This window comes from Elaeis guineensis, chromosome 8 (assembly GCF_000442705.2).
Source record: "Elaeis guineensis isolate ETL-2024a chromosome 8, EG11, whole genome shotgun sequence".
Taxonomy (NCBI): Eukaryota; Viridiplantae; Streptophyta; class Magnoliopsida; order Arecales; family Arecaceae; genus Elaeis; species Elaeis guineensis.
This window is the reverse complement of record NC_026000.2, coordinates 131523270-131537170: the sequence shown is the minus strand read 5'-3', so window position 1 is coordinate 131537170 and position 13901 is coordinate 131523270. Positions and strand designations below refer to the sequence as shown.

The 13901-nt window shown below is 36.1% G+C and overlaps 1 protein-coding gene across 2 annotated transcripts in view; it reads left to right on the top strand.

Annotated features, from left to right (window-relative positions):
* The window catches only part of LOC105049600 (uncharacterized), a 23755-nt gene extending 9854 nt beyond the window's left edge, over positions 1-13901 (top strand). The window contains exons 2-17 of one of the 2 annotated variants that reach the window (XM_073261808.1): positions 581-671; positions 768-879; positions 2798-2825; positions 3138-3236; positions 3518-3587; positions 3682-3716; positions 3875-3949; positions 4031-4126; positions 5143-5206; positions 10631-10684; positions 11079-11164; positions 11277-11337; positions 11442-11506; positions 11808-11913; positions 13014-13102; positions 13426-13901. In XM_073261808.1, the coding sequence (XP_073117909.1) occupies positions 597-671; positions 768-879; positions 2798-2825; positions 3138-3236; positions 3518-3587; positions 3682-3716; positions 3875-3949; positions 4031-4126; positions 5143-5206; positions 10631-10684; positions 11079-11164; positions 11277-11337; positions 11442-11506; positions 11808-11913; positions 13014-13102; positions 13426-13588 (1278 nt within the window). In that variant the 5' untranslated portion in view covers positions 581-596 and the 3' untranslated portion in view covers positions 13589-13901. The remainder of the gene's footprint in view (positions 1-580; positions 672-767; positions 880-2797; positions 2826-3137; positions 3237-3517; positions 3588-3681; positions 3717-3874; positions 3950-4030; positions 4127-5142; positions 5207-10630; positions 10685-11078; positions 11165-11276; positions 11338-11441; positions 11507-11807; positions 11914-13013; positions 13103-13425) is intronic. The other variant, XM_010929307.4, reaches the window with a different exon arrangement.

The window sequence follows — 13901 nt, the reverse complement described above, 5'->3', positions numbered from 1 at the left end:
TGGTTCCTTTCCCGGAAAATCTCGAAGATTTTTAATTTGGTAGAAGCAAAACGTTTATTTTTTAATTTCTTGGGGATTTCTTGCCGAAAACAACAAGCAATTCCAGCATTCGTACAAGCAACCGTGTCGGTAGTTGATTTTATATTGATTTCAATGAATATTTGGGTGGTCATGGGATTTCTTGAGGATAGAGCTAGAAATCGAATATGATAATTGAACTAAAAGATAATTTGGAATAGCACTTTAACGGACCATTGTGGTGGGCACGGTTAGTTTTATGTTGCTGCACGCCTGTCCACCAGCTGCAATGAACAAATTCATTGTTTCTGTGATGTGACTAAATCTGTTGGCTTACTGATCAATACAGCTTATCTTGTGTTAGCAGGGCCCTTAATATGAAACAGGGTTCAAAAAAAAAAAAATTTCTGGGTTCTTCGTTGACACCACATGTTTAATATTTGGATGATCCTGTTGTCTCAAAGCAGATCAATTCTTTCTAGTTGAGTCTGCAGGGTTTTCTGATTTAATTTCTGATATTTTTGTGGGACTTTCCCGATTCATTTCTCCAATCCTCCAACAGAAAGTTTTCCACAATTATGATCCGAACCTCCGTACTCAAGAAAAAGCAGTTGAATACACAAGGGCTCTCCAATGCTGCAAAACTGGACAAGGTGAGCCTCTTTTATTTTTTATTTTTTTTGGAATTGTAGTTTGTTAATACATGATTTTTGCTGTCTTTCCCCATTAATGGTTTATTATTGTCTCAGATATTTGCAAGACCTTTTATTGGAGCTATGGATGGGCACATTGATGCTGTCTCCTGTATGGCAAAGAATCCAAATCATCTGAAAGGGATATTTTCAGCTTCAATGGACGGAGGTACTTGCTCCATACAAGTGCAGCGTTGCTATTTTCTTACCTTTTCTTGTGATATTAAATATGGTACCTATTCTCAAAATGAGAGGTTTTTTTATTTATTTTAAATTTTAAATGCTTTTAAGTGTGCACGTCCGTATAAAGCTTGGGATAGATAGCAGTATTTAGGGAATTCATTTTTGTTAAATGTCAACTTCATTATTGTTTGACTTTTGGTGCATATGGTTGAATTGGAATGGGAATAGGAATCAGGACAGAGAAAGGTGATACCGTTATTTCCATTTGCCATTTGGTTGTTGGTAGGAAGCACTAGTAACTAAGGATTACTGGCTTTATTTATCATAATCATAATCATAATAATCTAGCTTTCTCAACTATCTAGGGCTGTCTTTATAGATCCTCATTGCCAAGTATTCCTATCTAGGGCACGTCTGATGTTACTCTAAGTTTCTCGATATCCTTCCTCACAATTGTTAATACCGGTCTACCATTTATTTTCTTACAACCCCCAACACAAACTAAAGTACATTTCATTACGGGAATCTATTACTAGCTTTGTTTGTAGTTAATGTATATAAGATCTGCTACATTCTACCTTTTTGTCTGTACCAACTGGTATCATTAGATATCCTTTTCATCCTTTTTCTTTTAATATTGTAATTTGTTATACCTATGAGAAAATAAGGAGTCAGATCCCCATGAGACCAGCGGGATGGGATAACATCCCATGTATTGAGACAAGCAAGGTTTTAAATCCCGTGGGATAGAGGTGTCTCAGTATCTCCATGGAATGGGATACCCTGTTATCCCATCCCGTCCCAACAGCTATCTCGATCATACATCCCGATAGATATCTTCCTTTTCTCTCTTCTTCTTCTTTCATTTCTTTCTCTTTTTTCTTTTCTTCCTTCTTTTTCTTTTTTTTCTTCTATCTATCTTTCTTTCTTTTCTTTTCTTTTTGTTTCATTTCTTATCCCTTTATTTTTTTTCCTTTTTCTTATTCTTTCTGTTTGCTTTCTTCCTTTTTTTCTTTCTCTTTTTCTTCTTCTTTCCTTTCACTTGTTTCCTTTCTTCATCTTTCTTGCTTTCTTTCATCTTTCTTCTCTCCCTGCATGGATGGGTTTCGGAGTTCGGACTCCATCCCGGTTCTCTTTTCTCATAGGATCGGGACGGGATGGCCGAGATGCCTTCCGTTCCGTCAGGATATAAAACTTTGGGGATAGGTCGTCCCACTAACGTCCTAACATCCCGATCGGGACGTCTTGTGACATCCTTTGTCCCAAGTGTTGGGATGGGGCGGGATGGCAGCGCGTATCATTTTATGAGAAAATCGGGACAATCCTCTCCGACGGGATTTAAAACCTTATGAGAAAAGACATATTTAACATGCAGTCAGTTACATCTATTAACTTTTTGTTTGTATGGACCAAAAAAGGAAAATTTGGGTAGCTAAGAAATATAGCCTCAGCTTCGTATGACTTAAGCCCCTTTTCCAAAACTCCATTTGTAAACTTTTCGCTTTCCCCCTCTTCAGGCATACTTCTCATATTTACTCCTTTCAGAAAAACTCTCGCTTTATTATGATGTTTATCGTGATGCCTCTTGTGAGCAAAGAGATGATAGCTATCATTGGAAGAGTTTAATTTGGACTCATGTGAGTGATGCCTTGTTGATGACAACAATATAATTAGGTGATTAAGTAAAAAGTAGGAGAGTGACATGCGTAAGACTATTCATATTTCCACTATCTTTGCTTTGGTCGCTTGAAGAAGTGAAGTATGGAAGTTAATTTCGCCCTCATTTATTTCTTAAGTGGTTTCATACATTTCTAGTTTTGTTCTTTTGGCTGTTCTCTTAAAATGGTTTCATGTGCTTTTGGATTTGGAAAGGGGAACCATTCTAACACTCTGTTCTCTTGCAGATATTCGTCTTTGGGACATAGCAACCAGGTACTACCACCAAAATCCTTTGCTTTGTCTCTTAGAATTGACCATTTGTTTTAATTATCTATTATAAATTAGAGGAGATATAGTTTTGTGAGTTGTTGTGAAAGGGTCTTAGTGTGCCTTTCTTTTTATGCTTAGTTCGTTTGTATTTTCTTTCTGTTTCTTGGGTTCTCCTTTTTGGGAAGTCCTTATTTTTACTGGATGTTTTGTTTGTTACATAGACTATCATTCATTCCACATCATTGTTGTGTTATTTTTCAATTCTGGAAGCCTTCCAGGAAGCTTACATGATTAATGTTTTATTTTCTAAAAAAGGAAAACAGTGCGACAATTCCCTGGACACCAAGGTGCTGTACGAGGCTTAACAGCATCTACAGATGGTGATGTTCTCATATCATGTGGTACTGATTGCACGTAAGTTTATTCCTGCTTCCTAGCTCAATTTCACCTTAGTTTTCTCCATTTGAGTTAATGCACAACTTTTCCTGATGACCAAAAAGAAGAAGAGATAAGTATACCTATCCTAATTATATTCGACCTTGCTGACCTTGTTGCATTAAAAAGCAAAAAAATGGTGGTGGCCTGTTTTATTGGTTATTTTTAAAATATTATTGGTGCATAGTTTCATTAGTATTAGGACAGTACATGGAAAGATTGCCATGCATATGTCGTGTAATCCATTTTGGTGTGGACAGTGTGAGGCTCTGGAAAGTTCCTGTTTTAAAAATGATGGACTTTAGTGACTCAATGGAAGATGTCTCGAAGGTATGTAGTCTCCTAGTGAACATATTGTGAAATAGTGTTATGTTCCTTTCACCTTATCTTTTGGCCTGCTTAAGTTGGTGTTTTACCATTTCAGCCATTGGCAGTTTATGTATGGAAGCACTCATTCTGGTGAGAATTTTGATTGACAATCGAACTATATATGAATCATTGTGTCTGATACAATTTTACAGGGATACTTGGATCTGATTGTTTACTAGGTTTAATTTTCATTTTATGTCTTTATGATTGTTCTTGAGTTTATTCACTTATTTATCTTACACTCCTAGGGCTGTTGATCACCAGTGGGATGGTAACCTCTTTGCCACGGCTGGCGCACAGGTTGACATATGGGATCATGACAGGTATTGTTTTTATTTTCTGTCTTTATTTCAGTCTATGAAATACGGTATTTCTCCATGACATAAATACTTTCCTGAGAATAGGTCAGAGCCGGTTAATACTTTTGAGTGGGGGAAGGATACTGTTATATCTGTACGGTTCAATCCTGGAGAACCAGATGTGCTGGCAACATCAGCTAGGTATACAAATCTTTGCTCTCAAAAAGATTCTATCATTGTCCCCCCCCCCCCCAAAAAAAAAATCATTAATTTTGCTAAGTCAAGTTCAGGGTAAATGTAGCTTGATCATTAGCTATAATATAAAGCAAGTTCTATAGTCTCTGACACATATTTGTTTGTCCTAATTAGTATGCAGATGAGATATTATCATTGTTACTTTATATTTCTTCCTACTGAAAAGCTAATTAGTGAGCTTTAGATTCCTTCTAGATGTGCATGAACCACCACCAACTTTTGATAACATTTTTATGGAGTTTTTAGAGTTTTCATTCACCATGTTCGGCTTCCATTCTAACATGCTTTGTTTTACTTTTTTAATTTGTTGGTCAAATGCATGCAAATGAACCCTCATCAGCAAATTAATCATAGTTCACCAAGTATGTGGCTACATCTAGGGATAATCACTAAGGAGAGAGAGAGGACACCGGGAACAGGGGAATTGGATTTGTTTCAGGGTTTAGGTTTTGTGTGTAAGTTTGTTGTTTCTCTACACTTCATAGTTTTCTCTACAAATAGTGGATCATCTATTCTCTCCCTTGCACCAGGAACAAGAAATACAACCCATTAGTAGTCATGAATACCTCATGGACATTTTATTTTATTGTTAACAATAAAATTCATAATTTTTGTGCAAGAATTTGTTAGTAGTCATTTTGTTTTGTTACTAGTCATGACTAGTAACAAGGGGGAGACATGTTGTCTTTCATAATTTTTTGTTTTGGCCAAACCATGTTAAGTATCTCTCAGTTTCCAACTTAACAAGATTGACATTTTCGATCCTTAGTGGATCTTGGCTGTTTGTTTCTAGCAGAAAATTAGCAGGCTTTCTGCTTGCCTGTCTGATATTCTTTTAGTTTGACATATAATTCATTTATATTGATTTATCTTTTTTCCTCAGAAAAAGATATTGATTTATCTTTTTGAGCTCTTTATTGCTGCAAGCGTGCTCACTAAGGGAATGAATATTGATTTTGTAGTGATCGCAGCATAACACTGTATGATCTACGCATGTCATCTCCAGCTAGGAAACTAATCATGAAGGTATACTTATGATTTCCAGTTTTACTTGTAGATGCTAATATTATTATCATTTTCACAATCTTGACCACTTTGTCTATTGAATTAGCTGTACTTGCAGAGACCAGTCTCGTCATCATTTTATCCATTTGGAATATTCTATTTACATATTTTGTTTGCTATGGTACTTATACATGATTTTCCAATTAAAGGGTACTTCAGTGACAATTTCAGTATTTTTTGCCTAGAAGTACAATAGTAAGGAAAATCCTGTATCATTTTTAATATACTTTCTTTTTGGAATTTGAATTTGAAATCAGTTTGAAATTTGAATGTAAAGTTCTTTTCTTGAGGTTTTTCTAGAAGGCAGGGAAAAGCTAATGGGCACGATTTTAAGATGGGATGTGCCTTATTTTGCAACTCAGTAAGTTGGTATAGATTGAGGGCTTTGTTAGTCAACGGGATAATAATGAGACATCATCAGTGAAAATGTGACTTTATTCTCTTCTTCGGTATTTGATGGACCCCTTTGAGGAACAGAACATAAGGATGCCTTTTCAACAAATATCGACTGTAATTTAGGAATCTATTTCCTATATTTAATGGGCAGCAGATTTTGTATGCACCAAATTTCCTAGTTATGAATACCTCATGGACATTTTATTGTTAATCGCATTCTCATAATAGAAGCAAGAATTTGTTTGAGATTAAAACATGCCTTAATAGATGTCCTCTTTCATAACCTAAATTTCATTGTTCATGAAGGCAAAAGATGGCCTCTCATTTTCTGTTCCCTTTGCTTAGCTTGTTTCTTGGTGCTTTGTATGCTTTTAAGTCTTTATTGTTATAATTTTAAGTTATAGTCATCAATCAACGATGATCAGGAGTTCTAATGTGTAGTGGTACAAATGGCACATGGATAGGTATTTGTTTGCTTATTTACCTACAAAGATTGGAGCAAAGGATCAAAATACTGTATATTGTTCCTGTGTTATTACAGCCCAGATATTTGCAGGCCCCTTTATGTCAACATTTGACATTTGGCATGTGATAGCACAAAAAGTACATGCTAAAATATGCTTTGCATTATGCTATGTCAAGAAATCCAGCAAATAAACTAGCAAACTAGGATTATATAGGGCTTTAACAAAAAAACAAAGTGGAACACGAATTTGAATATATCAAGTTTTAATCAACTTATACTATACCATGGCCCTAATAATCATATACTGTGTGAGAAGTGCAATGAACTTATGGAATGTATATGATGCATCGATAAAAGCTTATTACTACAAGGTACCATCATGTACTAAATTGTATCATAATGTATGACATGATGATGCTTTTCTCATTTAAGACACTGCGATGCACTCGATATGAGCTATTAGGGACAGTTCCCAATCAATACCTGTTGCTTTTTTAGGCACAACATGTGCTGTTCCACAGTTTTGCAGCACTGTATGCTATGACATAGATCACCATTTTAATCCTCCAATTTATCCAGTCTATTTTGTTCTTTGATATAAGCCTATGTGCCTATTTCATTGGATTCATCAGTCAACGTGCATTGCTGACTTCTGTTTCACAAGGCTATTTTTTTGCCTTCATTAGCTAACTATTTTATATGGATAATTATCAAACTGCAATTACTCAGTCTTTCAAAGCTTATAGCTTGCTTAACCTTTTTTTTTTTTAAAATTGTGAAAAGCAAAGTTTTGTTCACACATGGCTACTAAGTCAGCCATTTTATGTATTCTAAGTTTCCACCCTTGCTAAGAATTGGTAGTACATAAATTTCTTTTTCTTCCTGATATGCTCACCAGTTAATGACTCTTATCAGCCACCGACTGGTGCTGGTTCCATCTGAAGCCAAAATTGATGGTCATTTCATGAAAATCCTTGGTTGGTTGGGTTCATTGGCATTTTCAATTCTGCATGCTCTGACGTAATTAAATTCTTCAGTTGCCCACTAGCTTGCAGTCCATGAGAATGCAAGACAAGAATCTTCTGAAGATGGATACGATACGAGGATAGATGTATCTTGTGTGTGTGCACAGGGCATGCGTGTATATGCATGTATGTGTAAACAATATTGTTGGATGCGATTAATAAATAATGAACTAGACCTATGCTCCTTAAGTTCATAAAATTTGCTCAATTGTTTCTAATTGCTATGTTGGAATTGAAATTTTCAAATAGGAGTCCAGAAAGTTGACATGTAATAATGATGGCATATTATTTTGATGGTACGAAGTGTCAAGGAGTGTCATCATGGATCCCAAGTGTCCAACATGTCAAAAAACTCAAAATATGGAGGGCACTAGGGTTGTCCAATGTGAATATCGATGTATAAACTTTGGTGACCCTTAATGGGTTACCAATCATCTGTCTATGAGAGCAGGGGCTCATTGTGGAAGGTCCTTTGCTTGATTTAGTTCATTTTCTAAGTATTGAGCATGCATCCACAAATCCTTAATGGTATTTTGAAATAGAATCTTTAGATTATTACTGGTCACATTATTTCTAGTTATCATGTTTAAAAAAGTCCAAGTGTTTTTTCTTGTGAGCAATGCTATGACATGATCATGTTGGGACTTTCCATACATATGTGCTGGCTGTTGGCACTTCATCACTTTAATGAGACTGCATTGTGTTTTTCTTTTCTCTGCTCCCATTTTATTCAATTTATTTACTTTTATTGCAAAGAGAGGACTATATGGATTGTTTTGTTTGCATGGAGAAAGGTTTTTTATGTGCATTGAAAATGCATGTGTGCCTTTTGTGTGCATTTGCATGAGCACAATACATACAGTGTCATAATGATTTCTTCGATGGTTTAGATTTCGCTAAAAATTAACTATTTATAGGGACTTCAATTTTAGTCTTGTTATTAAAGTGCATATTGGTGATAACCAAAGGGAATCCTGAGACTTGCGGATTTGGGAGTTTTATCATCATGTTTACGGGTTGTTGCGGATTAAGTCCTTCAATAATGTTTTTTATCTTATATGGTGGCTTAATGCCTTGACAAGTAGGATTGGCATGAAACAACAAAAGCAATGAAGAAATAGAAGGAACTGTAATAAAAAAGTTAGGATTAGCAGAGGAAAAGTTAGAGAAGAAACAAAAAAATAAATAAGGGGACAAGTGGATGCACTGCAGACATGGACTGTTTGCCCTCTCTCTTTTATATCATTAAGGTTTGCAAACTAATTTTAGCAAGGAAAATACCTTTTAGTGAGTCTGGCTACAAATGGGGTTGTTGCTAGTAGTCTGGTGTGAAGAAATGTGACTAAATTCATTTAGGTGAAAGCAAGAGATTATAACGCAAAACATTTTTTTTTTTAATTATTTCCTCAACACTACTCAAGCTAGAGTACATACAGCTTAATGTTGAGGATGTTTGGAGCACGTGATGGAACCTTTTGAAAATACAGATAGTTGATTCCCAGTTATTGATGTTATATCTGACTGAATTTAGTTATTCTCTCTCTCTCTCTCTCTCTCTCTTTCTCTCTCATGAAAGATGGTCAGTTGTGATTTTGCTTCATTTGCTCTTCAAGCATGAGGTTACATGCTATGTAGGTTGCCGCTGGTTGATGGAGGTTCATGATACATATGTGTTGTTCTAGATATTACCAAGTGCAACCTCTTGTATCAATATCTTCAGCAGCTTAAGTAGTTAGCTTCACATGGTTCTGTTGGCCATTGCTTGGCTTCTTGGATCTAGCAACAAACCCCTGTTTCTTGCTCTTCCAAGTCACCCATTCACATCAATGAATTTACAATACCTTGATGGTGACTTTTCTGGTCCAATTTAAAAAAGGAAAATCTTGTGCATGATTTTCTTATGTGTGCGTGGAAGACACTTTTGAGGGAAAAGCTCCTTCATAAACATCTTATTTGCCTAGGGTTCCAGATTTGCATTGAATTTTATATGAGCTTTCCTCAAAAATGAAATCTTACACTTGGAGCCCTTGGTGGATTCAAAAACCACTGGTATGGGTGACGGGATGGCAAAACAGTGTATACTGGTATATACTGGCCTTATCAGTCCGTACTGATGCATGTTAGTGCATAACGATGGTGGCAGACCAGCCATACAAGTCCATACCAATGGTTTTTTTTAATTCTTTATGATATTTTCAGTTTCGAGGCATACTGTTTATGCTGATACCTTCCAGTAAAAAAATTCAGTACCGATATTTAAAACCTTAGACCACCAACTTCCGAATGCTTCTGCTGCGTTTCCATTGAGCATCTATTAGTAATATCAGGTTTCGAACACAACCAAGTCTTATTCAGTAAAGTTTGTTTTTTATCATCTTTGCATATTTTTATAGCATGTGATCTTTATCATACAACTTCTAAAAAACAATGCTATTTAATTTCATTATTTTAAATTTTATATTTTATTGTTATTGTCTTACTGTGATAGTGCATTATTATTCAAAAGATTCCCTTGGTCTACTACTACTTTTAGTATTTTAGTTCACTGCAGTATCTAGTGGCAATGTTCCTAGCAATCTGGTCTTTATCCAAAGATCGACCGCATACTTGTCTCAAGACAAACATCTTGAATCTTGCCACTTCAATTCTCAAAATGTACCTTGGCCCCAAATATTTGATGTAGAAGTTTTATAGGAAGCCTTCATCTGTCCATTCATTTTCTATTTCCAGTAATGTTAATTGTCATTTATGTAAACCACATAATGATCCCATCAAAGGGGCTTCCAGTGTAGTAACCTATGTGGCTTTTCCTGAATCATCTAGTATTTGTATTAAATGTCCAATGTAATTGGAAAGTTGATATAGCTCACTATTTAGTACAAAATAAGCACCATCAATGGAGAATGGAGATCATGGGATACAGTCAGAGAAGTACTACTACTTAATTTGGTAAACAAATCAGGGATTTGTCCCAGATTTCATAAAGTTTTACTTAAAAATAGGAAAATCCAAATATAGTCAAATCAAAACTTTTGTTTCTTAAGGTCCATTAAGAAATGCTTAAGTAGAAATTCATTGATGATACATGCATAACATATTTATTTATGTTAAAAATGCACAATCAATTATTCCCTGCATTTTGGCCCACTTTTACTGATATGAAGTTATTGTTGATTATGTCTCAAAACATTATATTGTCTGGTAGTATAATGCATGAGCATAAGCTTCTGGCAACCTCTGATTGTTTTAAATCTTCATATTACACATGCTTGATCGGATTGACCGATCATAATATGCCTGATTAGGTGCTTCATTTTTATGGTGGTTATTTATTTATGGTTAGAAGAGTCATTTAGACAGTGCAGTTTGCCATAGTATCAACTGTTTTTTATTGGTGATGTGGAATGTGTCTATTGCAGTACTTCATATGGGCATTCAACATTTGCTGGTTCATGATTGTCTTTCAGGGAAGCTGACACTTGTTTTGTTGATATACAGACAAAAACAAATGCAATAAGCTGGAATCCTATGGAGCCAATGAACTTCACAGCCGTAAGCAATGCCACTAGAAGTTAATTCTTTTTGACATTCACTGTTTGTTTTTTGTGGAAATACCTTTCTTTTTCAAGAATTATGGGATTGTTTAGCTCGTTACCAGTTGTTGCTGCCCTTCCCATTGTGCTTTTGTCCTGGGATTTGGGATTTCTGAACAATTTGCTAAGCTTTCTTGTTGGGATGATATGAGCATTTATTATTTCATGAGTCCTGCCAAGGAACCAAATTTGAGTGGGTCCAATAAGCTTATTTTGGCAGTTGCATGTGCATATTATTCTTATCCTTTGAATTGCTTCACATAAGCAGTCAAAACTAATTATGCACGATCTCTCCAAACATGTATGGTATATAATGCTTAAAATGCTAACCCATAAACTGAATATTATTGCAGGCTAATGAAGATTGCAACTGCTACAGCTATGATGCTAGAAAATTGGACGAAGCCAAGGTCGTTCATAGAGATCATGTTTCTGCAGTGTGAGCAACCTGGCTAGAATTACTTGCTGTTGTCTTATCTCCAAACCTAGCTAAATAAGACCTTTTCTGTGCAAGTCAGTAAATATATATTGTTAAATGGTATTAATTACAGGATGGATATTGATTACTCTCCAACAGGCCGGGAATTTGTAACTGGCTCCTATGATAGAACAGTGAGTTGGACTCTTTCTAAATAATGTTTTCCCATGACAATATTAATTTATCTTGGGAGCATATGAGTGTAAAAACTTTAAATAATGAACTCTTGACTTTGCAGGTAAGAATCTTCAAGTATAATGGAGGCCATAGCAGGGAGATATACCATACTAAGAGGATGCAAAGGTTTTCCTGGCTCTAGATTTGTTTCTGCCCTTAATTTGGAGCTCATTGTTTAATTTACCTATCAATCTTTTTATAAGCTCTCTCTTAAACCACACATGATAAAAATATTAGGTCAGTACTTGAATTTTAGTTGGGACAGAGTTGCTAGCACCTTCAAAATTATTTATTGGTTTATGATTTGGTATATTGTTTGGTTGGTGTCTTTTTTTCCTGTATTGTAGCATTTCTGTTGTGGTCATGCCTTTTACTGTGTCTTTTTCCTTTCTCCTAGATACTGACAGAAATTAACTCTCCTATGTAGGGTATTTTGTGTAAAATATACCTGTGATGGATCTTATGTTATTTCTGGGAGTGATGATACCAACCTTCGGCTGTGGAAAGCCCAAGCTTCAGAACAGCTGGGAGTTGTAAGTATGCTTTTCTATTTAGTTGGGAGTTGCTTGTTAGTGGCATGAGCTTTGTCTGTGACTCATTGATCTAGTTTCTCCACCTGCCAACTGGCTTCAGAGGTTCATGATGAGCCTTTCTTGCCCAAAGTTGTGTTTTAAGAAATATTGTCACCTTATGAGGTGTTAGTCAAAGCTGAGACCCAGTTTTAAGGCAGTCTCATGAGTCATTGCATCCTTGATCACTTAGCCTAGACCACCTTTCTTTCTTTCCCTTTTATTTTTCTCCTGCCCTGGGCTTTTTGCCGGGGGGGGGAAGATGGGGGCGCGGGCTGTGTTTGGGGGATTCATGTTGCTTGGTCTGTAACTTTCCAAAATCTCTCTTTTTTTTCTTTTTTTTTTGTGGGGGGGGGGAGGGTTGGGGGAGGAGGGGGGTGGGTGGGAAGGGCAGTGGGGGGTGCCCTTTCTTTAATTTTTTGAATTTCAGAATCATAAGTGAAGTTTATGCTAGAGGTAAGTGAGGTTTATCTTGACACGAAATGGCTTTGTGAGAGTAAAACGATCTTGAAGTTATTAAATTCTGTTGTGCAGAATTTAGATAAGTTTTTTCTCTCTTCCTGCCCCTCCAGATTTTATTCAAATGGAAATCCTAACATCTCCTAAAACCGGTAATAATTTGTACACATTGTAATTCGTCGCTGCATTAAAGCGCAACTTCAAATAGGATTTTGATTACCAGTGTCATGAGGCAATATTTTCCATGGGAGGCTCAAACTCAAGATCATCTGTTAAAACTAATTTGCTATGCTATTTTTCACAGATCTGGTACGGTCAATTAATATGAGTTACAATATACCATGGTTGCAATATGTATTATTGCTCTCTATCTCTATTTAAGGTGCAGCTTGTTCTTTTTCGTTTCTTTTATTTTCTTGATTTACATTCCACTCAACCAAAGAGTGATTGCACCAATGGTCTCACGCACCAATGATCTACTGCTTAAGGTTGCTTTGCCAATTGCTGTTGATTTTATTATTCCTTTGGGATTAACTTACAGTAATTTACATTGTCAAAAGATATCCTGCCATGATCACTCCGACAAATTGCTTTATATTATGCAGCTTCTTCCAAGGGAACAGAAAAAGCATGAATATCTTGATGCTGTCAAGGAGCGGTATAAGCACCTTCCTGAGGTGAAGCGCATAGTTAGGTAAGCTATTTATTGGATGCATCAACTCTAGTGTCTGGTAAATAAAGAAAAAGGGTCCCCCCCCAAGGTACAAATAGTATGATCTGTGAATTAAAGGCGCCATTTGAAATTCTTACATCATTCTAATCCCATATGAGAATGTATTATAACATATAGACTATCGAAACAAAATTGCACCATGGCCACTGAGTACTGAAATTCAATCACAAGTCACCTGCTTTATGCATCTCCCGAAGTTCAATTGCCAGTAACAAGGTGGCAAAGTTGTGAGAATATATTAGCAAAATATCATGATTCCTTTGATGGAATAATTTGTTGTGCAGGCATAGGCATTTGCCGAAACCAATATACAAGGCAGCTGCTTTGAGACGGACAATGATGGAAGCAGAGAGAAAGAAGGATGAGAGGAGGAGAGCTCACAGTGCGCCAGGAAGCATGCCTGTACAACCCTTTAGGAAAAGAAGAATCATCAAAGAAGTTGAATGATCAGATTGAGGGGAAACTGATGGTTCCACTGAATTACTGATGCAAGTGGATCTTAGCTTCTGCAGCTGTGGGTGAATAAACCCCAAAGACACCCAATTTTGTCCCGGTAGACCTAGTTGGTAGGAATATGGGCTCATCTGCATTCATTGCAATTTTGGCTGGTCATCTTTATCAGTCAATTTGCACTTGTGACCAACGTATGTGTGAGAAGTTAAAAAGATGGGCATCCTTGATTGTGATTGATAGATGAATTTAGTAAACAAGCATTTTAATCATTGCACAAAGCATTGCAATTTTTATGTATAAAATTCAT